This window comes from Patagioenas fasciata, chromosome 17 (assembly GCF_037038585.1).
Source record: "Patagioenas fasciata isolate bPatFas1 chromosome 17, bPatFas1.hap1, whole genome shotgun sequence".
NCBI lineage: Eukaryota > Metazoa > Chordata > Aves > Columbiformes > Columbidae > Patagioenas > Patagioenas fasciata.
The window spans coordinates 13,558,307-13,583,301 of NC_092536.1; the positions used below are offsets into that span (position 1 = coordinate 13,558,307).

Sequence of the window (24,995 nt, forward strand, 5' to 3'; positions counted from 1 at the left end):
TGGACACCCTCAGACTGACTTGCACACATAGTCTTCTGCAGCATTTTCCCAGCACCTCGGTACACCCAGGACACTGCTCTTGCTCTTCTCTGTCCCACACCACATGCCACCTGCCTGTGATGAGTTGGCTTCGTACCCAGAGACCTCAGTACCTCAGCAGTCTTCCTGAAGAGAGCAGCACAGAAGAAAATCTATAGTTTAATAAGGAAAAGCAACCTCCTGGCAAACTCTCTGCGCAACCCTGCCATAACCCAGAGCACATCCAGAGTCACAGTGGGGCTGTTTGCGGTACAAGGAACACACGGCCAGATCGGGGCAGGTGCTTCATGGCCCACTGTGTGGTAGAGGGTCCCCCAGACAACATTGGTTTTATTTTCATAGCATCCCAAGGTCAAAGAAGGGGGTCATATAGAAGATGAAGTCACATGCACAGTGACTCCACAAAGCACCGGTGGCGCAGCCAGGGATGGACACCAGGTCTCCAGCACAGCCAGCCTGAGGTGTAAGGTCAGGAGCTGCGTCCTTGGGGAGATACACCCTCTTTCATAAATCTGAGCCTGAACGCTGCTCCATTCTGGAATTACCTTCTGGTCCATTAATCACAGAGCTGAGTCCAGTTTTATATGTATATCAGAAGAAAAATGGCCCTGCCCATCTTCTTGGTATTGCTCACTAACATTTCTGTACGTGCGACCTGGATTCACAGCTCCAAGGGGCTGCGCTAATATTTCCCGCTGTTCTGAGCATCCTGAAATATGAATGATGTTGAGCAAGTGGATGGGACAGTTCGAAGGGAAATGGGAGCATTAACAGAACATGTTTCGTGCAAGGAAACCCTTTGTTGCCAGCAGTTAAAGATTGCATAACCCTGCCGACTATATCTTATTTATTACTGTCGTGTTAAACGCTCTACCTCCCTTCAGTTTAGGGATTACTCAACACACTTTTAATTTTTCAGCATTTTAGCTGGTCAGCATACTTCATCCCTTGCAGATGACAACCATTTAGGAAAAAGAAATCTTTATTTTATATTTTTTTGTATACTTGTACACAAGTAAAATAAAATGCATATCTATATATACTGCAATCTTGTGAAGGAAAAGGTAGCATTCTTTAACAAATGCTGCCCGTAAACATGGTGTGATGGAATGAATACAGAAAAACTGCAATATTCAAAAACATAGGATTAAAACAGCATCAAATTCATTACCTCTGCAAATGGGAACCTGCAATATTTTTCAGTGTGATGTCAAGTTACAAACAGATTTTAGACATTCTTTTCAGAGCATTTCTTACACTTTTTTTTTTTTTTCCTGTAAATAAACCATATTTCTTTACCATCTGCTGTAGCAAAAGCTGCTTTGTGGGCAAGTGCAGTTCCGAAGACCAAAGGTATAATTCACAGGTTTCAGGACAAATAAATTATGTACATCTTGGTGTTTGTCTTTTTTGTTTGTTGTTTTTTTGTTTTGTTTTGTTTTTTTGTTTTTGTTTTTTTATAAAGGCATCCAGTTAACTTTTGTGTAACAAAGCTTTCTCAGGGTGGATGGTAGTTTTGCTTTGTTTGCAACATTTACGGAGGTCAGCAAAAGTCTAGTATTAAAGTGTCATCAACCCAGGAAAAGAGTTAATTTTAGCAGAATAACAGTAAGCTCCACACCAACGAGGGGATCAAAAGGCTTAGGCTGAGCTGTAACGTGGAGCTGTTTCCTTGCTGGGTGAGGCGGCACTGGGCTTTTGATCTGTTCTTTTTTGAGCAGCCCTGCCTCTTTTTGGTTGGGACTGTGGAAGGTTCAATAGGCTCTAGAAATTCTGGTTTCAACTTGGTCAGTGGAGGGTCTACAATGCTGGGGAAGGTCCCAAACGGGGAATCGTTTATCTGCTTGTTGCTGCCATTTTTGGAAGGGTCCGTCTCAACATACTTGGTTTTGGACATGTTTTCCTTGTCCTTGAGAGGGTTGTTGGAGGATGGCCGGCTGCTGTGGGAAGAAGGACCTGCTTTGCCTTTAGCTTCATAAATAAAAGATTTATCCGTTTCTGGCTGGCAGCACTTGGAGGAGCCATCGTGCGAACCGAAAGGGGGCATGCCGGTTGGCAGTTTACCAGATCTGGTCTTAGTGCTAAACACGCTTGTTCGTATCTGGTTGAAAGAGTCGATGCATCCTTCCAAGTCAGCGCTCTGCAGCCTTTTGAGGTCTCTCCCTGCCAGGCGGGGGGGAAGGTGGCACTCCAGCTCTGAAGACGATCCTTTAAACTGCTTAAACCAATTCCAGAGAGACCGAGCCTGGCAGTCACAGATCCACTGGTTGCCATTCAAGCGCAGATACTGGAGGGACACCAGGGGAGCCATGGTCTCCCCCGTGAGCACGGTCAGGTTGTTGTTAAACAGATACAAGGTCATCACTTTCCCAAGGTCGTGAAAAGATCGGCGGTGAACCACGCTGACTCTGTTCTGGTGCAGAAGCAGCCGGTCGAGGTTGATCAGCCCACGAAAGACATTCTCTGACAAGCTCTTGATTTTGTTACCATGCAAAAACAGGTAGGTGAGGTTTGCAAGATCTATGAAGGTGTCATCCAGCAGGTTCTGCAAATTATTATCCTGAAGGTAGAGATATTGCAATGAGAACAACCCTCGAAAAAGCCCGGTGGAGAGCTCTAGGAGCCCACAGCGATCCAGGTGTAAGGTGTGGAGGTGAACAAGACCCCGGAAAGTGATAGGGTTGATAGATTTCAGGTTCGTGTTGTCACTGAGATCTAACTCCTCCAGTTTGTTAAGCCCATAGAAGGCTCCAGGCTCAATGAGGCTGATGTTGTTGGAATGGATCCAAAGAATTGTCATGTTGCGACAGGAGGTGAAGCTGGTGGACCTCACAAGGGTTATCTTGTTGTTGTGCAAGAAGATGCGCTGGCTCTGGATGGGTATCTCAATGGGGATTGCTGTCAGTCCTTGCTGCTGACAACTTATTGTAATCTTCGGTTCACTGTAGCATACACACACCCCAGGGCAAGACTCCACTTCTGACTGGATGTTCAAGCAAAGCACCAAAATCAGCAGTTTGCTTCCTAAAGGATAACAAGAATAGTATGCAAATTAGCCAGGGTCATGGAAGAGCACTTTTCTTTGCAACTAATAGATGAGGCTGAAAATCACCCTTCTAAGTGTGTTGCCACTAACCACAAACAAAATATGCCAGGGAAGTCAGACAATTAAAATGCAGAATTAAAAAATGCTCAACCACTCAACACAATTACTAAAATCAATATACACTTGTAGTGACAAAGTCTGAGCACCTCCTTATCCTTTCACACTTGGGAGGCCTCTGACTACGACTTCAGATCATCATTACGTATTTGCATTGTGGGACCTGGATGCACAAGTAACACAAGTCCTGTTCCGAGGAACTTACCAACAAGCAAAGGCCGTATCTCCTGGGGCATTTGTCTCTGCCACAGGCACATTTAGCACAGTTCAACCCATGGGAAAGCATCTGCCCAGCTGTGGCTGATGCCTCCAGCCACAGGACCATACAAGGCAACCCTGCATCCCACTCTAGCAGTGCCACCAGCTCCTAGCTTCTCAGGATCATGGAACAACTCTCCAAAACAAGCAGGGATTCTCAGGTTGCACTCAAAATTTAAGACACTTTTGTGAGTTTCCATGAGCAATTTCTGACTGATTTGGTCTTCCTATAAGGAATAACTCTGACAGATTACCAGAATAACTTACAGGTCAGACCTGCCTGTGGAAGCCTCAGGACCAAGAGCACCCTTTCCTTCTCTCAGTTAAACCTTTAAGCCACATGTTCTTGCTTCCCTTCCTCTCTCCCCTTTTTTCCCTTTGAATCCATGCAGTCCCTGAGGAAGCGCAGAAAACTATAAGATTTTCCACAGAGAGCAGTATTGTTGTTGGAGGAAATCATATACAATGCTTGATTCAGGGATTCCTCAAAGTCTGCAAGGTAGAGGTAGGTTTTGTGTGTCTTAAGCAGCCCAACAGGGTTGAAGACCCTCTGAGAGGAACACTTGTTCACAGAGATGATCACCTGCTTCCCCAGGAGCCGGGCAGCACAGGAGTCACAAGGAAGCATTTTGATTCACTAAATTCACCAGCTGGGCTGCTGGGAGAGGACCCAGAAGATGGGCAGGGATGGGCAGAGCCAGCACCATCTTCTGAAAGGGGACCTGGGAGGGAGCACCAGCCTGAACCTCCAGCTGAGAGATGTTTCCTACCCATGGTGGAGAAGGAGAGGCAGTTTCAGCAGTGCTTTACCAGCAATTAACAGCAAGTAATTATATTGCTTCCTCTAAACCACATATGGTAGTGAAAATGAACGGGCAGTAACTGTAGCAGGGGGAGGCTCTATTTGTGAAATACCACGTGTGAGCAGGGACACATGTGTCTTCCTCTCAGCTCATCACAGCACCTCTGGTAAAAAGACACGTTTGTCCCCATTGCTGGGATCCCCAGCCCAGGGACAACAGCAGCTTTCCCTCTTTGCTGTTGTGGGAGGTTTTTTCCTTCCTTGAAAGACTGAAAATGCTGTTCAGGCGTGTTGATGCCTCATTACACCTTAAGGTAAAACAGCAGAGTTCAAAAAGTCAAGCAGAAAGAGACAGTGACGTAGATTGGGGCAAAGTGAGGAGACGGGAGAGCTCCTGGTGGCTTCCAGCCATGCGTGCACAGTGCAGCGACACCAGCTCCCGCGGGGCCAAATCCTGGAGATAGCAGCTGCATCTCACAGAAAAGCCTGAAAGGCAATCATGGAGCTAATGGAATCACATAATCTCTGTGTCAATGTAGCAACTTCAAAACATCAACAATAAAGGAGTAAATCATATGGAAATCTCACCAAACTCTTTACTGAAGCAATAACAAAGGTATTGGAGAAGACAAGGCGGGAAAGTCGCTCTCTTCTGCAATAACAGGCTGGGATCTCAGGCCTAAGTTTCACTCTAGACAAAATAATTCACTCTGTGAAGCTAAATAAATCTGTGGTGATCCAACAGTCCAATATAGGAAGAAGAGTCCTATACATCATAGTCCACATGGGAGAAAAAATAACAGCTCAGCATGCAGAGATAATTTGAGCCTGATATTATTAGCTGCTGAGCATCCCTGGAAGGCAGTGTGTTGAGTGCCGTATTATGACACATTCTGGCTGGCTTGTCATGTTTTGACATATCACGTCCCATTGTATGGAGCAAAGAAACACGAGACAACTGAAATCTCCTCCTGCAGACATGTCACACCAAAAGGAGCCTCCTGGGAAATTAAAACAATGCTGGCAACTCTCTGACCAGCACGATTCATCTCCAGCTGATAATGAAAACCTGAACCCAGAGAAATATGACTTTCTGGAGCCTCTTTCTTCAGTTCCATGATTCAGATGGTGGGGGCCAGGGTGGCACTGGAGCAGCGGGATTCACCTCACTACACAGTGCTCAGACTGCAGACAATGATGTGGGCTCCATGGCTCTTCCCAGCTGCTTCTCACGGCCCTGGCAACTCTGCAGGGCTACAGCCAACTTGGAAAATACAGCCACAGTCCAGATGCATCCCACGTGCCTTATAAATATGTGACACGCTCACAGCAGAGTGATAATGAAGAACCATTTCTATGGGAGAGGAATCACGACGACACTCCTGTTCCAGCTCCATCCAGGGGAGGCAAGTGCATAATAAATATATGTATACACAGGAAAAGAAAGAGAGAACATGAAGCAGCCAGCAGAGAACAAGCCTTGCATATGAAATACCACCCTGCCCTGTGCTACCCCATCCTGATAGCCTTGTTCCTGAACCTCTGGGTTGCTCGATCACTTGTGCCCCGATCATGCACCAGCCCTTTGCTGTGGACAGAGCTGCTGGGGCTGGGCAGCACGGTCCCATCCCAGGCCCTGGGTGTCTGCAGAGCTGGAGGCACCTTGGCTTCTCCCCAGCAGAGAGGAGCAGAAGGGAATGGGCAGATCCTGCTCCTCTCTGGACCTGAGCTTTCCTTCTCCTGCTGCAGATGCCCCTGAGGCTGCCGGGAGCTGCGAGCCCGTGGCACAGAGAGACGGCTGCCAGTGGAGCAGCACAGGGAGATTAATTACAGGCAGGGATATCCTGTGTGCTTTAATTAGGGACCTGGTGTTTATGAGCTGCTCAGATTAGCTCCACCAGAGACAGTTACTGTCAATCATCCCCCAAAGCTTTTTTCCAGTTAGTTTCCTGCTGTGCAGCTCAACCATGTCCTGACCAATCCACGACAAAGATCAGCACCCAGCAGACACCAGAGAGTCTGAAGCAAGTGCAGGAGTGGGTGCAGTCCACAGGCAGCCTTGGGAAGTCACGGTGATGCTGCAGACACTTTCTTCCCAAGCCAGATGGGGCCATGGTGTGGCAGAGACTGGAGCAATCATGCCTCGGCCTTCCCCTGCTCCTCCAAGGAGCTTCTCCATCACTGGTGTTCAACCCGTAACTGTGCCTTGTGCGCAGTGTGTCTCAGAGCACAGTGACCAGCAAGTGCCACAAGCTACCCAGGCCTTGCACCAGGATAGTTTCATCCATACAATTCCAGGCAAATATTACCTTGCTTTTTCTGATGAGGTAGCCACTTTAGGACAGGCCTGAGAACAAGGTAGTGTCCTGGGACAAGAAGGTTTCTAAGACCTGGCATCAAGCAACCTTAACACAGCTGCACAGATTTAGGATGCTTTGAAGCGCAGCAGAGTTTGTTCCTGTCTGCCTGGAATACATCCCTGTATTTTCAGGTAATCTCTTACTTACCAAGTCCTGCAAGATTGAGATGGGACAATGGTATCACTGCCCTGTGTCCCTGGGGCTGGAGTCCATCAGTTGGGAACAAACACCTATTTTGGGGCCAAACCCCTTTACGCTGAACCAAGCACCGCAGTGTGGTGTGCAGCATCACCACACTGAGCCCTGTGCTCCTGCCCAGAGCTGGGGCTGTAACGCAACTCCAACACTCATCAGTCAAGCACTCTGGCACCAAACCCGCTCTCCACCTTCTTCTGTCCTTATGGCCACCTGCCCTTGTTCCTCCTCCTTTTTTTTGACCTCCTCTTTTCCACCTTCCCGCCCTCCTTCACAACCACCATGTCCCAGGGCTTGTCCAGCTGAGGTGAAGGCAAACCAGTCCACCCCCAGAGAGCCTGAGACACAACTTGGCAGTGCCCAGAGCTGTCCTGTACACACTCTGCAGCTTGTTTCCCTTGGCACAAAGCAGAGGGGAAGGATAAGTCCCACTAGAGGTTGGCCAGAAAAATATCTCAGACACAGCTTAAAACTTGCCAGGAGTAGTGTGAGTGTCATGGCTCCTGCTCCTCTTGGGAGGCACCAGGGATCCATGATGCTGAGGGGTCCCAGTGGGTGATGCCCTGAGCAGAAAGGTCAAAGCCCTGGTTGAGTGCAGATGAAAACAAGAATTCAGAGGACCCATGCAGGAAGAGCCCAGCTACTCTGCAGCCTGTTTGTGCAGGCAAACACCATCTCTTCTTCTCCTGGAACACTGGGTCCAGGTCTAGCTGCAGGCTCCTTTATTTTCCAGGAGAAACACAGCCTTCCCTTAGGCTAGAAATGCAGGAGATATTCACTGGTGTCACAGGGATGAGGTCAGGAGTTCCACTGTGTACCTTTTCCCAGAAATATATGCCAAGCTCAGCCCCCTGTGGGGACCTACATCCTCCCTCCCTTGACCTGCCAGATGACTCCATGTGGAGCTCTGAGTACACAACATGCTCCCACGACCACTGCCGACCGACGGATGACAGACCCTGCATCACCTGATGGACTCTTCCATCTGCAGGACTCAACCTTAGTGCCCATCCCTGAGAAAATGGATCTTGGGATTGACATCTGTTTCCTCATCTCTTAGACGAAAGCCATTCCTACCCCTTCCAGAACATGATTAAAACTTAACTGGGTAGTTCCAGTCAAAAGCAAAAGATGAAAGAAAATCCAGTACCTGGAACCTTCAGTCCCTTCAAGACTTTGGCTTTGAGTTTAGCATTTGTTCCTCCAGAGCTTTCTTAAAAGCCAGAAACCTCCTTCAGTCAAACTGCCGCACTTCCCCTTTGCCATCTCAGAAGTGTTATGACTCATGGAACTGGGAAGCAATTAAAGTGGGTCCATTATCCGTCTTTCCGCTAGTCCCCTGTGCGATCGCATTGTCAAACATGGCAATTAGAAAGAAAAGGCTCTGGGGGCCTCTAATAGATGCTTTGCAAACTTTTTAAGAGGGCAAAGCAAAATGCAATTTTCTGCAGTTTGCAGAGCCGTGGCCTTTCTCTGCCGCTCTGCACTTGTCTCTATTGATTTGGAGATATTATAATGCGGCTTTCCTACAGTGAAGGGTCAATAATCATTTGAATTCTCTCCTGGTTGGACATAAAGGGAGTACTTTACAATACAAAGCCTTTTGCTGATGCACACAGCATTTTGTCTTTGTTTATAGTATGGAAACATGATAGCTGCTTAATTCCCTGTTCTGAACTGATATTGTTTGAAATTCAGCACATGGCTTTGAGAGACATTCTGCAAAGCAGCTTCAGTGTCTCCTGCTTCGTCCTGTGGCCAAAGCGGGGACTGTATGTGTGAGCGTGTGTGTGCGAAAAGGAAGAGGGCAGCACTTTTATGCATTTCAAGTAGAAGGTGAATTGAGAGGTGAATGAGGAAGGAGAATTGCTTTGGACTAGTCTCACCCAGGTGGGAGTCTCCCTCCCTCCTGCTGCCTCCTCCCTCTGCTTCAGGGAAGAAGGCTGGTTCATGATGGTGCAGCTTTAGGGTGAGAAGAAGAGAGGAGTGATGCTCTGCCACCACACAAGCACCTGGAGAAGCAACCAGTGTTTCAGCTCTGTAGAACTGAGGACCTGGAGCAGGTACAAACAGAGCAGGTCTCGGCACACAGGTGCTCACTGCCACACAAACATCCTTGGACATCTACCTGGCAGACAGCTGCAGAAGAAAAATTTGGGGCTGCTGCAGGACTTGTGGCATATCTGCAGCTCCATGGGGATATTGGGGTGTCAGGTACCGTTCTCCAGGTGAACAGTCAGTGGGGTCACAGGAGCGAGCAAGCTGACCACAGCTCTGTGCCTGCTCTGGGATGCTGAATTGCTCCCCACGCTCGGCTGACTGGGTCAGCTCCATCTCCACAGCTGCTGCTGGAGCCCAGGGTCCCAGCTCACACCAAAACACCCACATCTTGTGCCAGTGCCAGATCCCGTCTGCCTAGAAATATGTGGCTAATTCTCCTTTATACACACGTGAAGGTCTGAGACACCAAAATGAGTGCTGGCAGGTTTGACACAGCTCCTCTAGGACACGTCTGCTCTTCCAGCAGCTGGAGCTGGGTGTCATGTAAATGGCAGCAGGCAGCAATATTTAGGCACCTGAACCCCACCCCTAACTTCTATAGGCACAGTCTATGATCCCACATGCTCTGGACTGCATCCAGATCCATTAAGCTTTGGGACTGCGGTGCTTTTCATCCCCTTTAGCAGTACAGCCTCAGTCCAGCTCTTTGGTACATCCAACCCTGAACGAGACAAGATTTCAGCAGGAAAAATACCATATGCAGTCAGAAATGAAAGGTCATTTCCGTAATGCATCCAGGCAGGGGATAGAGGCAATCGATGTGCCATTTCCTAACTTCTAGGTGTTCATCTTTTCCACCTAAATCATAGTCCCTTAATGTGATTTTTGGACTTAATATTGCAGGGATATTTTTAAGGGAAGAAGGTGAAAACGAGTTATATCATGTGTAATTCTTAGAATCCATCCTCACAAATCTCCAGAGAGGTTTGCGTGCTGATTCTTCAGCATCGCTTAGGGCTGAAATACATGACTCATTACGTGAGCTGAGTGCAGCACAAACCTTAACCAGGGCAGCTCCATCCATTCACTGGGATGTGCCAAAGCAGCTCCCGGCTGGCGCTGCTCCCCATCCCTGCCAGGGGCTCTCTAGCACACCCAGCATTCTGGCAGCAGCATCGGTTTAGCCTAACAACATTTGGGCAGGGTTATACTTTTGGTGGTTTGTCAGCACTTGCCTCAGCAACATCAGGGCGATAAAGGAAAAGGTGACAGTTAACAGTTTATATTTCAGCCAATTTGAATATTAGTTTGATGAGAAGCAAAAAAAAAAAAAAAAGAAAAAGAAAAAAGTCTTTTCTAGCCAGAGGGTTTTCCTCCCGTTGAATTTCAAAGGCTTGCTGCAAGCCATGGAGGTGTGAAAGAGTCTCAAAGAAAAGGTCACGATAAACCTTCATAGGGGAAATTATCAAGGGATTTAAATAGGGGAGTCATTAGGTCCATGTATAACAATAACACTAATATCAATTATTATAACCTAGTAATGCCCTGTGAGGATGGGAAATGATAAAGAGAAAAGCCCTTGTTATTAAACAAGAATGTAAGAGCTGCCCTGAGTGAGATGGAGCCCATCTGGGCTGGGCGGACACAGTGGTCAGGAGCAGACATGTACGGAAGGGCAATCCTAAACAGTGTGAGCAGTGCCTTGGCATCTTCTCCAGGCTCCAGGCAAACAGTGGCCCAGGGCCTGCCTGAGGCAGAATTTCCCTGTCTCCTTAACAGGCTATGAAACCTCCTTCCCACTCTTTCAGGTTTTCTCCGAATCCTATGAACGTTAATGCAGACATTTTTGCTGTACTTATCTGCATCTTTTCCAGATCCTCTTCACTGTTGGGGTGGGAGGACAATAGCTGGGATGCATCGGAATGATGGACTTCTGCAGAGGTTCAGGTGTCTGCTCCTGCGCTCTGCCTGCCATCATTCAGCATCAAGCTGGGCTTTTGAGAGAGCCCTCCTCAAAGTCCCTATGATCACTTTCCTGAGTGGCAATAGCTCATTTAGAGCCCATCATTGTGTTTGTTTAGGTAAGGATCTGGGCTGTTTGCCAGTGTACATTACTTTGTATTTATAAATGCTGAATTGCATCTGCCATCTAGTCTGTGGTTATGAATTTTACCGTGAAACCCCTTGCTGTAACAAATCATGGGCACAAATATCCACTTTCCTTCAAGCAGAAATATTATCATAGTTCACTGTTGTGCCCAAATCTTAAAATGTAAGCTGGTTGTAGCAGTGACATCTTCCTGATCCAGCAGCCAAGCTGCAGCAGTAGTTCACAGGAATAAGGACGTCGTAATCCCTACCTGTCAACACAGGTTAAAGATGCTCCTTAAAATGGTTTACATAAAAAGAGGAATAAACTTTCCTTGCGTCTTTGATATGAGGTTATTCTCTCAGGCATTAAAAAGCTGACCTAGTTATCACTGCTCCTATGCACAGGCATAGTAAAATCCTGTGGATATCCTAGGCCATTCTTCAATGAGTGCTCTTGCCAGCTCTGCTCTGCCATCTCACCTGGTGGGACTACATCTCTGCCAATTCTATCAGCAGAGGTAGAATTTTCAGTTGTTCTGATGTAAGACGTAATAAATCTATATGTTTTCCATCTGTCCTAATTCCAACTATTTTATGCCAGATCTGGAAGGCAAAAGGTCATGACCTTTCAACGGGAAAAGCTTATGACCTTAAAGCAGAATCATGGAGAACCATAGAAAAAGCTTCTTATGTGGCTTTATACCATTCAGTCTAAGCCCTGATAGCGTTCAGCCCTGGTCCTTTCTATGCAGCTAGTGAGGTCCCAGATGTTGCTGGCCCATGCAAGCTCTCACAATATCCCTTTTTCATTCCTCAGAGACAAGTGGGTTTCCCCTCTGTATGCACAAGTGTGTTCCCTTTCAGGATGTGATCATATGTGGTTAGTGCTGGAATAACCATGGTCATGTTCAGCTCTCCTAAAGACATAATGCAGTCTTGGTTTTGCCTTGCTCCTGGCCCTCTCTAGTGTCCCCTCCACCAGTGTGACACCACAAAGGTCCCTTCCCCAGGCCAGTCTCAGCATCAGCCTCTGCACCTTCTGCACTGTGGTAGTTCACAGAATCACAGAATATCAGGGATCGGAAGGGACCTGGAAAGCTCATCCAGTGCAATCCCCCCATGGAGCAGGAACACCCAGCTGAGGTTCCACAGGAAGGTGTCCAGGCGGGTTTGAATGTCTGCAGAGAAGGAGACTCCACAACCTCCCTGGGCAGCCTGGGCCAGGCTCTGACACCCTCACCAGGAACAAGTTTCTTCTCATCTTTCAGTGGAACCTCCTGTGTTCCAGTTTGCACCCATTGCCCCTTGTCCTGTCACTGGTTGTCACCCAGAAGAGCCTGGCTCCATCCTCCTGACACTGCCCCTTTCCATATTGATCCCCAGGAATGAGTCCCCCCTCAGTCTCCTCTTCTCCAGCTCCAGAGCCCCAGCTCCCTCAGCCTTTCCTCACACGGCAGATGCTCCACTCCCTTCAGCATCTTGGTGGCTGCGCTGGACTCTCTGCAGCAGTTCCCTGTCCTTCTGGAACTGAGTTGTATGGATCTGGCTCTGAGCAGGCGAGTTTGACACAATACTGTGCCCGTTACCAAATAGTATGGCAAGAGCTGGAAGAGAGGTAAAAATCTCATGCAGATAATCAATGCAGGGGACTGTCCGTGACACAGCCAGAAGTCCAAGGCAGTTAGCTGATGTGGAAATTAGATGAGAGGCAAGAGATCTGGGCAGAAAATGCCCAGTTCCCAAAGGGAAGGTGAAAGCAATTGGCCTGGAACGAGCATTTGGAGCACCCCTGGGGACAGTGAGCAGGAATGAGCAGGGAGAAGGAAGAGGATGGGCAGGAAAGCTGTAAGTTTTCTGCAGGAGAGGCAGCAGAACAAGGGTATGCAGACATCCATGAGAGCCTACAGGTACAAGCTGAATTCTCCAAATCCACCTCTCATTAATTCACCTTGGACAACCACTCTGGATAAATGTCATGATCCTAATCCACCACACAAAGCTGCAACAGTACAACGCTGATCTTGGTCAGACAGAGCACAGTGACCAGATAGGATGCTCCTTCCTCACAGCTGGGGAGAACTGTCACATCTGTCTTTTTTTCCAAGTCATGGCCACTGATGGTCGATATTATCACAGCTGTCCCTGCCACATTGCCTTTTGCAAAGTGTCATATGACTAAAATCCATACCCAGTCCAGTAAATCCTAGCAGATCCCAGGTTGCTTGAGAAAGGAGGCTGAAAGAAGCCGCGACTGGTCCCCAGCACAGTGGATGAGAGCATCATATGTAGTCACAATCCTCATTTCCATCTTATCTGGGTGGGATGCACCCAGCACATTGCATAAACAGGATCATCTATGACATTGCCACCATTCAATCCTCACACTGTGAATAATGAAGTGAGAAAATATACATTGTGAATCACAACTAGCTCCTACAGAAGTTACTATTAGCTGTGCCATATTCGTAAAAAATCAGGGACAAACAGGTGTCCAAAGGAAGTAAACTCTGGTTCCTGAGATGCCTTAGCTCTCCCATGGAACCCAAAGTTATCCCAGGAATGTTTCAAAACATCATTACTAAGAAGCAGAGTTTCCTGCATATCCAAACCTGGCACTGGTGACAGCTCTGCGTGCGAGTGACTCACAGAAAGGAGAGGTAAAGCTCCAGATGGCATTTACACCTGCTCCCCCCAGCCATCTGGGACTGCACCCCACCGGCAGCTGTGAATCCCACCCCCACTTCTTCAGCACTGGAAGTGCCCCACTGCACTAGGCAGCATTTTTCTCGGTTTTCCTCTAAAATGGCACTTATCTCAGCTTTTGCTCACAGACCCAGCATCTGCAGATAATGTGGAGTGGAGGAATGAAGTCTCGGAAAGAGCCTGGAAAGAAAAGTTGCTCCAAAAATTTCCCAGGACCTTGGTTTTGTTGTCTGCATGGACGCAGACAACCTTGCAGCTGAAGAAACAGCTCAGGAGATAATACCTTGGGCAACACAAGTGGGATGGGGAGAGGTAGAGCGTTTTAATTTCAACTTTAAGCACAACCACTTCTTCAAAGAGCAACTAGAAATGAAAACATGAGAGCAGATGCTTGCGTGTGGCTGAAGATGGCATTTCTCTGCCCTGCTCACAACTTAATGTTCTTCTTTCTGAGCCTGGATGACCAGAGCCCTCCACACCACCCCATGGATGGGGACGGTGGAGCTGTCACCTGGGATGGTAGAGTAGCAGAGCCATGCAATGAAATGTCAAGTCTCTACCATGAAGCTGCCATACAGCAAGGTGTGTGGTGCAGACACAGGGCATTTCTGACACTCCCTTGCCACCTGGACCCCCTATCCACACTGCAGGACAGAAGCCCAGTCTGACCACGCCCCCCACCGCCTTCTTTCCCCATCTCCCTTGGCATCCCTCCCAGCTCCCTGGCACGCATCCCCGCTTCGTTCACATGCTTGTTCTTTCATTCCCAGATAAAAGCTGGGACTGATTTTTAATAAGTGTGCAAATTCAACCGCCGCTGTCTTTATCGGGTGTCGGCTTTGTCTCCTTCGCAGTTTCAGCATTAGACATGCTTGCCTGCCCTTCTGCAGCTCTCTCATCCACTCTCACCAGATAAGAAACGCAACACCCACAAGTCTACAAACATATTTCTCTGAGATGTGCAGACTATGAAGCCAAGTTAAACAAGAATACAATAGGACGTTAATGATACACCTTCCTGTTTTCTTGGAAACCAGGAAGCGAGCAATGGGGAAATGATCCCAGCCTACAGCCAAGGCGAAGCTTGAACCCCACTGATGGCAGCAGCTGCTGACAACACATACACCCCCTGAAATCAGAGACCACATACTATACCACCAGGAATTTCACAGAATCACAGAATAGTTTGGGTTGGAGGGACCTCCCCATCTCCCCCAGTGCCCCCCCTGCCATGAGCAGGGACATCTTCACCAGCTCAGGTTGCTCAGAGCCCCATCCAGCCTGGCCTGGGATGTCTCCAGGGATGGTTCATCCACCACCTCTCTGCCCAACCTGGGCCAGGCTCTCACCACCCTCAGCACAAACAATTTGTTCTTCATGTCTAGGCTGAATCTCTCCTCTATTTAAAATCATCACCCCTTGTGCTGTCACAAGATGCCCTGCTGAAAAGTCTGTCCCCAGGTTTGCACCACATTTCCACACTGAAAGCCCTCAGTTCAGTTTCCAGGCTTTGGGTCTCATTACAGCTACAGCAGATTGCAGTACCTTCCTGCTTTTTAATCAAAGTGGATAAAAAATCCCTGTTCAGACTTTGGCTTCCCCCTCTTCATCTAGAGATCATGTTCATCCATTTCACCACTACAGGGCATTAAATGTTCATAATCACCTGTTATCCAATATGGCCCTTAAATCAATTTTAGAGTCGCTGCCCTCGAGCAGGCAGTCTCCCAGTCTGACGGAGTGGCCTACATTCTGCGCTCTGAGATGGATGACCGAGCATTTAGCTGTATTAAAATTCATGTTGTTTCACTGTTGCCAGTCTACCAAGCAATTGCAATTGCTCTGCATTAGAGACTTGCCTTCACCATTATTTATCATGGCAAAATTTGAGCCAGCTGCAAACTTTACAGGCAACTAATTTATATATATTTTCTGGATCATTCATGAAAACAGTGCAATACACCGAGGTGAAAGCTGAATCCTGCAAAGCTACTATGCAAGCAGCTTGTTCGCCAGTGATCCTCCAACAACAATCGCATTTTGAGAGCTTTCAGCTGCCTGTTTCTTAATCCATTTAATAACTGTCCATTGATTCAACAGAGAGTGTATTTTCAACCAAGAAAATCAAGTGCCTGACAGAAGTTTAAATATATTATGAAAATCCAGATACATGAGCAGAGACTGAGGGGTTTTTTGTCTACATCTAATACACCAGGACATTAATCCATGCCTGGGGTTTGTTCTTGTTGGGGCAATATAATTAATAAATAATAGTGACAGCAATATCTTTAAAAACAAAATCAGAAAAAATTTAGAACTTGATTTGGTTTAAGAATACTTTCTGGGAAATGTACCGATTGAAATTATGTTTTTATGCCTTTGATCTTTAGCTATGTTAACATTTCCTTTTTCTCCTGCAGCACCGAGATCGCACAGACAAACCTCTCCTTACCTCCTGGGCTTTCCCTCTTGCTCTTTCTACCAGTGGTGGGCACTGGCTGTTCCTGTCTTTGGAGCATCCCTGTTTTTCTGATATTGTTAGGAAACTGGGACCTTGTCAGCTAATTTTGACAGTGCGCTCATGCACACTCCAAAGGAAGAGGCTTGCACATCCGTCCACAGCCGGATTACTGTCACTGTCCATAAACCGCTCCTGCTGGATGGTGTCTCACCTCAGCTGGGCATCCCTCTCCAGAGATGCTACTTCACAGCCTCTGCAGGCAAGTTGCTTAAGCACTCAAGATCATTTCAGAGAGAACAAAGGATTTCATTAGCACTGGTTCTGTGAGACTCATTTTTCTCCAGGATTGGATAGTTACACCACTCTACCACCCTCCTGTCAAACCAATAACCTTTCCTTAGTCTTCCACAGCAGCCAAGATATTGCTGTCCCACTGCTGGCCTTGTCTGAGAAAGGGATGTTGTAGCAACACATTTTGCTTCAGCCCCTGAAGCATATTACTTAATTTAAAGAATAAAACCACCAAGCTTATTGAAGGCAGTCTTCATCCTATAGCCAGGACCCGCAAATCTCCACAGGCACACAGACTTCACACCCTGCAGTTCAGTCACTCCACACAGAGCAGTTTTCGTGTAACCGGGCTAATTTCCCCTAATACTAAGTGGCTATTAATTTTTCATGATACTAAGTGAACTTTTTTTCCATTTCATTTGCCATCTTTATTTGTTTAATTTACCTCCCTCATCATTGGGAGGGGGACCAAGGACCAACTGCTGATTTGGGAGAAATGTGAGTCATGTGATCAAAGGAATTAACCGAAGTGAAGAAAAGGAAGAAATTGGTCAAATTGTGAATAGAAATTACATCAGAATCACGAAAATGCACCTAGGAAACTCAGTCCTGCAGGATACCCCTGAGGTTAAGAGCAATAATATCAGGTATCAAAATGGCACTTCATAGGAAATATATACATTTACAAGCAGAATATCCCATCTCTTCCAGCCTGGAAAGATCTCATCCCAGCATATTCGCTGTTACTTTCTTTAGGATTTCTGATGCAAAACAAGGAAAGGCAAATCTTGTGGATTTGAAGACAGAAAAAAAATGGCTCCTTGATTTCCCCTGTTCTCTTTTCCCTGCTAAAGTGGAAGCAAACTCTTCTTTCTCCATGAAAAATAGCTTGTGCCACTTCTGACAGGAGCAAGGACAAGGAAAACAAATCCTGCCAGCTCCATCGGGCACCACCCAGACAACACGTTTCAAAAAAGTGTGTTTTGTGCCAGCCTTGGCCTACAAACCCCTTCAGTGCTATCACCTCCCAAAACCAGAACTCCACAAAAACTCCTCTGCAAACCAGCTCAGCCCAGCAAACTCCAGCCCTGTGCAGGGAATCAGATCAGGGATATCACACAGGGAAACCATGAATACTTCACAGCAAATTTAGGAATTTCAGATTGTCCTTTTCTTCCACTGCTTCTGTCTGTGCCTCCCTCCCCTAGGGAGCTTTTCAGAGATGTAACATTAAGGAAACCCAGACAATCTCACCTTGATTACAGAGAGCCAGAAAGGCTCCTGCTTTACTACTTACATCCTCGTGAAAACCTACTTCCACCCAGGATTTAGATGCTGCCATTTCTGCTTCAACACCCTTGGCCTCTGCCTTGCTATTTTCCTTCTAAGACGTCATTTGGGTTGACATCCTCTTCACCTCCACCTTTTGCTAATAAAACAGTCCAAACCAGCTTCCCTTGTTGGACAGCTTGGTCAAACAGGCACAATGTGGTAGCATCGTGCAACAAGCAGCAGCAGCTCGACACAACAAGCAACTGGGGAGAGCACACAAAACAAGTCTGGGTGAGAACAGAGGAAACTGCAGAAAAAATCTGCACTGACAGATAAAATGTCACCTCAGGGAAGGGTGTCCTCCCCGTGCTTTGAGGACCCAGCCTGTGCATTTTCCAAAGGAGGGCAACCTCTTCTCGACTTCACATCACTTGATCTCTGCTGATGTGTATATACAGCAAGTGTCTCCTACCTGCATCCCTCTCCTAGCCGTCAACACAAAGCAGCCTTTCTTCTTCATACTGCCACAAACCCGAGTCTTCCTCTGCCCTGAGCCAAGCTTTGCGCTCCCCTTTGCTCACTATTTTACGCTTCTGCAGGGCACAGTTGCCAGGGAGATCTCTGTCCTGCCCCATAGCCATCCATGCTCCCCATATCTCCAGGCGTGTGTGCCGCTGGGTTTAGCTGGTGGCTTCAGCTAGTGGCTTCACACGGGTCTTGCATTGATAAAGTACTCTCTGGATCTTTATTCTTCCCAGGAGCCAGTCTCCTTTGCAGAAGCTACCATGCGACCCCCATCCTTAAGATAATGCTTTCTGAATCCCTAAATCCCCTTTATTATGAAAATATTCCAGCTCTTTTCTTGGCACTCTAGAGGTCACCTTACATTTTTTTCCCCATTCCCTAATGTATGGTTTGACATTTGCTAATGTTAAAATCCAGCAGCTATTTCTTTCTCTTCTTACGTGTTTAAATCCTGCTGAAGGTGACGCATGCCTCTTAGCCCTCATGTTAGCTGCTGGTGCCCAGAGGCTATTATCAGGGAACCAGCTAATCCTAGATTTGGAAGGTCCCTTTGGGGTTTTCCTGTGACGGGCTAGAGGGTGGGGGTGTCTGATGACGGGGTTTTTTGAAAATCGCCTCCTGAATTGAAATCAAATAAGTTCAGTGTCCATCTGTTCATCTTCCCAGGGATTCTGGCCAGTTCCCACAGTGCTGCATCCTCTCCTCTCTGGTCTGAGAGCAGCAAGGTGGGTGTATTAGAAGGCGGGGTGGTCAGTAGGTCAGAGAGGTTCTCCTGCCCCTCTGCTCTGCCCTGGGGAGACCACACCTGGAATATTGTGTCCAGTTGTGGCCCCTCAGTTCCAGGAGGACAGGGAACTGCTGGAGAGAGTCCAGCGCAGCCACCAAGATGCTGAAGGGAGTGGAGCATCTCCCGTGTGAGGAAAGGCTGAGGGAGCTGGGGCTCTGGAGCTGGAGAAGAGGAGACTGAGGGGGGACTCATTCTTGGGGATCAATATGGAAAGGGGCAGTGTCAGGAGGATGGAGCCAGGCTCTTCTGGGTGACAACCAGTGATAGGACAAGGGGCAATGGGTGCAAATTGGAACACAAGAGGTTCCACTTAAATTTGAGAAGAAACTTGTTCCTGGTGAGGGTGTCAGAGCCTGGCCCAGGCTGCCCAGGGAGGTTGTGGAGTCTCCTTCTCTGCAGACATTCAAACCCGCCTGGACACCTTCCTGTGGAACCTCAGCTGGGTGTTCCTGCTCCGACGGGGGGATTGTGCTGGATGAGCTTTCCAGGGTCTCAGCATGCAGCGGTTCACCTGGCCAACTGAGCATGGAGAATCTTGCAGCAGGGTCCATTGGTGTATAACCATTTCATCCAGAAGCCCAATGTAGTGAGAGATCTGGTTGTCACTATCCCCTCAATGCCTGACCTGAGGCAGAGACCTGCACCTTCATCTCCTGTTGGCTGGGCAAAGTGGGCTGATGGGTGACACACACCACAGCATCAACCAGCTCACACCTGACATGACACATGAAACAGCAATTCGTGCTGGATTGGAAGAATGATTACCACTCAATGAAAGATCCCAATTGAAACTTAATGTTAACTGGTTGATACACCAAGAGGAAGACGTGTGCTGTGATAGGCCATGGGGACCACCATTAGGCCCAGACTCATTAGATGCTCTCATTAATGATCTAGATGAGAACGGGAGAAAATAGCAGGTTAATTAAATTTGCCCCTACTGAGCTGGAGAAGCTTTCAGCATTAGTGGGGATAGATAAATGACAGGGAGGGTTGTGGAAAAAAATGGCAGATTGATATAGGCTAGAAAAATGTAGGTGCTTCTGGAGAAAATGATCAGCCTTCCAATTAATCAGTGTGAAGGGGAAAGGCTATAGATAAAAGAGCCATATCTGAGGAGCTGCCAGAGAGCTGCAAGATGATGGCTGATAATGAGTGCAGGGAAGGTGGTTTACTTGGGAGTGAATTTTTGCTCTGTGCTTGCATTGCCAAATGTTAGTTCTTGCCTGGGGCTCCCAGAGACTATCAGAAAGAATACAATTGTTATTATTGATCGCCGTTACAACAGCTCTTAGGGTCTGATATTCTTGCTTAACCAAAATACCAAGAAACTTACGGAAGAGGTGAGAGAAAGAGCATTACCCACAGGTGAACTTGGAGGACCAGCTCTGTGCATAGGATAAAATGTCTTAATTGTGTGTCCTGAGGGCTGCAGAATCCTGGAAAAATACAGCAAATCAACTGAGCAGAAGGAAGAGCAACTGTCGTACCAGGCTCTATAGCGAGATTCATCAACAAATAGATATGGAAAGACCGCAGGGGAAAACATGTTGTCCATCCTCTGTACTTGAAATCTGAACCTCAGAAATGAGCTGTGCAATGGCAGGCTACCCCACGTAGTCAGGCTGGCACCCACATGAAGACAGAGCTGCAGAGAGCCAGTGAACCAAACACATGCCAGCTCAGTCCTAGGCAGGTTGTTTGCAAAGAGCTGGAAGAAAAATAAAACAAAAATCTTTCTGGATAAATTAGCCCCAACTCAAATTCTGCATTAGATTGGAGCAGAGCATCTGGATGTAAAGCCATCACTAGAGGTCAATGCTATTGGGCTTCCTTTTTGTCATCCGTATGCAAGAGAAGGGAAAGATATTGGGTTCTCCACAAAAAGAGATTTTTCAGGAGATCCAATAAATGTTTGCAAAAAGAGGGACATCAAAATACTGCCTTTCAGAGATACAGCTACTCCCAGGTCATGACAGATGGTAATAAATGTTCCCCCCCAGCTCTGCTCCACACCCAAGTCAGAACTTCACTGAAATCTGCAAATTTAACCCAGCTGCAGTGAGTGGTCTGTGAAAGTCAGGTCCCCTGACACACGAGAAATTCCTCTCCAGAGTAGAAGCAAATGTGACACAACACTCTTTGAGAAAGAGGGAGACTAAGTGTCCTTAAAACCATTTCTAAAGGGAGCAACTTCAAAATAGAGGGAGAAGATACTCAAGGCAAATGTGGAAGTCTGATTACTTAAAACAGCTACTGAAGAACAGAGACAAGGCAAAATGATGATCTCTGAAAAAATGTTAACACTTGATAGTAGCATTAATGCACAAAACCAAAGCAATTTCTCTAATGCTGGCAAAATAATTTCTGCATGTCGGGTGGAGCAGACTCACAGCTGCCAGAACCACAGGAGCCCTCATGCCTGGAGGGGAGTTCAGCCATTCCTGATAATCACAATACCGGGGAGGCCCATGGCTGAAAGACATGTACAAGAGACTGAGAAGAAAATCTAAATGAGAAAGAGAAAGAATTGAAAAGCACTTGCAACAAGGGATGCATAAGATTCTGTTAAGATGCTTCTAAGCTTTGGTGCATCTGAGAATTGCAGAGCCTTGCAGAAATTAGTAAATGGTTGATGTAGGGTCCTGATTTAAAAAAAAATAAAATACAAATATATAGAGATAGATAGATAGATAGATAGATAGATAGATAGATAGAGGATAGATAGATAGATAGATAGATATAAAAATAAATACTTGTTAGCTACTGACCACTCATTTGAATACAGGTTGTGTAACTACTGATCAGATCACATCCAGACACAAGCAATTCAGCAGAGGAGACAAATGAAACACAAGAGGCATGAAATGGGCATTTTTTAATGTGTAGTGCTTTAAAAAACATATTGAATTGGCTTTGATGGAGCAGAAGATCCCACCCCACCTTCCACCCCCGTGACATGACTCCTAAAGGGACACATCATCACCTCTGGCTCTTCTGCATTTTCCTCACCCACCTTTCTTGTAAGAGGTCAGCTGGACCCTGGTGTAAATTTGCCATCCATCACCCTGCCTCCCTGGACTATCTGAAATAGCATGCAAAGTCGAGGAAAGGTGTCATAGCTTTGTCTAAGAGCATTGAGAATATTTCAAATCATATTTGCATGAAATTTGAACTAATGAGTGCACTGATGTGACATCAAGACGGACCAACCTTTAAGAGAAATGGTCTGAGCTGAACTTGAGATGAAGTCACTGACCTGTTATCCCCAAAAGAAAGTACAAATAGTCTGACATTTTAGAGCATGGCACCTCCAGTGACTCTGACATTAGAAAGAGAAAACAACTTTAGATTACAATAAGAGTACACGTCGGCTACAGAAATCCAGTCTGACTGGAAACAACCAAGCCACCGCTCCCAGTGCCATCCCAGTCACACTCACAGCGCTCGTATGCCAGGCTGGACTCTGGGAGAAATTAATTAGAGAAGGTGGCCAAACACAGCACTTTCCAAGCAAAAGCAGATGTTGATGGCCTGCCTAACTAAGCAAAAATGAAGAAGTGAACTGAGATATTCTTGCATAGGAGGAGTACTTTAACAACAGTGAGTTGGTGGACAGAATATGAGAGACATCCTAGGGAAATGGAAAGATCACTTAAGAAGGTGGAAAGCAAAGCCCGCCTGTATCAATCGTGTGTTTTTAACAACCAAGAATGTCCCTCTTAAGATGACCAGGTAAAGCTCTCATTACAATGTCACAAGACAATGTTCACACAGACTGTCTAAACAGGCAATGAAAATTGGTGAGGTCCCAGAGCAAAGTGGTGGCCCCGAACACCTGTCCAGAGAGTAGACCCATTCCTCAGCAGCTACTCAGGGCTGGTCCAAGTCACATACATCCTGGCAGCAGATCCCATATGCAGGTTATAAATCATAAATTTCCAGCAAAAGACACCAATTCATGATAACGATAGTGATGTAGGAGCATCACAGCACAAGGAGAGGCTCCTTCATAGACCTGCTGCCCTGTGCAACTTGAAAGTGTCTACCTGCACCTCACTGGCAAATTCACAATCTTTAAGCTATACTTGTGCATCACCAAGCAGCATCTCAATGGCTGGTCGAAGAATCCAGAGAAAGGGGGGCAGCTTCAGCCATCTGAACTCTCCAGATCATAACCACATCCAAGTGGATTCAAGAGGAACCGATGAGCACACTGAAGGGCTGGATCAGTAACCTTAGCGGGAAGGACTGAAAAATGAAATGTGTTGAGCATGGGTCTGCCATGACAAATACAATGAAAGCTTACAAAGAAAGAGGCAGGAGGTGAACCTGAGACTGGGATAGAAAGCAGAAGTGAAAAGGTCTATTTGAGTCCCTGCTCAGAGGACTGCTTTTGTATTTGACGTGGCACATCTGGGAATTAAAAACCAGAAATGCTCCACTGAGGAGGGATGAGGAAATAGGGCTCCCTCCCCTGCTGTGTGCTCGGGCAATAAGCTCATGCTGTCCTCTGTTTGCTCCCTCGGGATCCTGGCACTGCTGGGTGCAGAACCAAAACCTGCAGAGCAGCGCTCCCCTCCCTCAGTGACAGTACGTCACTCGGGGGTGGCTGTTGAAAGCCAGGAGGCCAGGCAGCATGGACCAAGGGGCTTTCTGTCTCAGTCTTGGCTCCTAAACCTCTCTGTCACCTCTGATGGCAGAAGCATAGGCAACCTTCACCCTCAAGATATGATCAATCACTTGGAGTTCATTCCTTGCCGGTCTGATTTTCAGAGGTATCCCAAATCTGCAGCAGCAGGTGGGTGCCAGTGGGATTGACACAGGAGATGAAGATTATGTCTGCCCTCACAGTCAGAGCTGTAGGGGAGAGGAACATCCTGCACAAGAACGCATGGAGTACCCAAGGGCAGCCTGGGTGCTGCGGCCCCCATGTCACTGTGTCGTGTGAACACATCTCCCGCACCCCAGTCTGAGGAAAGTTATGAGATTCACTAACTTCAGGACTTTTCCTGTCCACTGAGTACCTAAGAAGCTCTAACACTGCAGCATGTGGATGCCACATCCCCTGAACAGCAGGCGTAACTGCTCTGCCCTATTACACAGCAGGATCATATTGCTCAGCACACTGCAGGCAGGGAGCTGGTGTTGGTAGAGAGACCAGTGCCAGAGAAGCGTCTGCAAGGTTAGACACCAAATATGGCAGGCTTCGTGTTGAGAAATAATTAATAAATGCTTGATTAAAAAGACGTCAGGCTATAGAGAGAGAGGGAGGTCATCCAGGGATTGCCATCCTTTTCTCCCAAGACATCATTTTCCAAACATTTGCCAAACTGTGCACTGTGATGGCTACTGCATCCTCTTCCCTGTGCTGAGCTCCAGTCCCTTCTACACCTAAAAATGCCCCAGACTCTCTCAGAAATCGAAACAGCCCTCATCTGCAGGTAAAATATTTTGGGGGATGACACTTTCTCAGGACTCCCTTGACACCAACATTACAGACAAGCCAAGAGGGAACTCTGAAATGCTTTTAAACCAAGAGAATACAAAGAAGGAGGTCAAAATATTACCTGTGGTTTCCTTGGCAGAATATGACCCATACAAGGACTTTCCCAAGTGAGTTTATAGAGCTGTCACTCACTGCCACTGCACAACATAGAAATTAGTGGATGAGACTGATGATGAATATCTCGCCTTCACATTAAATGCCGGCTGCTCTGATCCCATTGCCCCCCTCACTTGTACAGCTCGATAAACAGGCAGGAGCCCATCCTGAGCCTCAGATGTGCTGCCAAATGGGTGGGTGCTCATGTGCTTCAGGTCTTGCTAACGTTCAGGATTTTAACACTGATCTTAAGATATTTAGCAATTTTTTTGAAGTCCTAGCTTTTGGATTCAGGAGTTCATCACAGCTTTCTTTCTAATGCTAATTATTTTTTTCGTAGCAAAGAAGATGAAAATGGTAATTCATCTATCTCCCCAAACCTCAGAAAGAAGGAGGTGAACGAAATGTCCCAAACCGTGTGTTTTCTGAGAATTTCCTTCCG

At 47.0% G+C, this 24,995-nt stretch overlaps 1 protein-coding gene across 1 annotated transcript in view; it reads right to left on the bottom strand.

The window, feature by feature from the left end:
- Positions 1 to 1,003: 1,003 nt before the first annotated feature.
- Positions 1,004 to 24,995, bottom strand: part of RTN4R (reticulon 4 receptor) — an 85,576-nt gene continuing 61,584 nt past the window's right edge. The window contains exon 2 of the mRNA XM_065852015.2: positions 1,004 to 3,063. Coding sequence (XP_065708087.1) covers positions 1,634 to 3,063 — 1,430 coding nt within the window. The 3' untranslated portion in view covers positions 1,004 to 1,633. The remainder of the gene's footprint in view (positions 3,064 to 24,995) is intronic.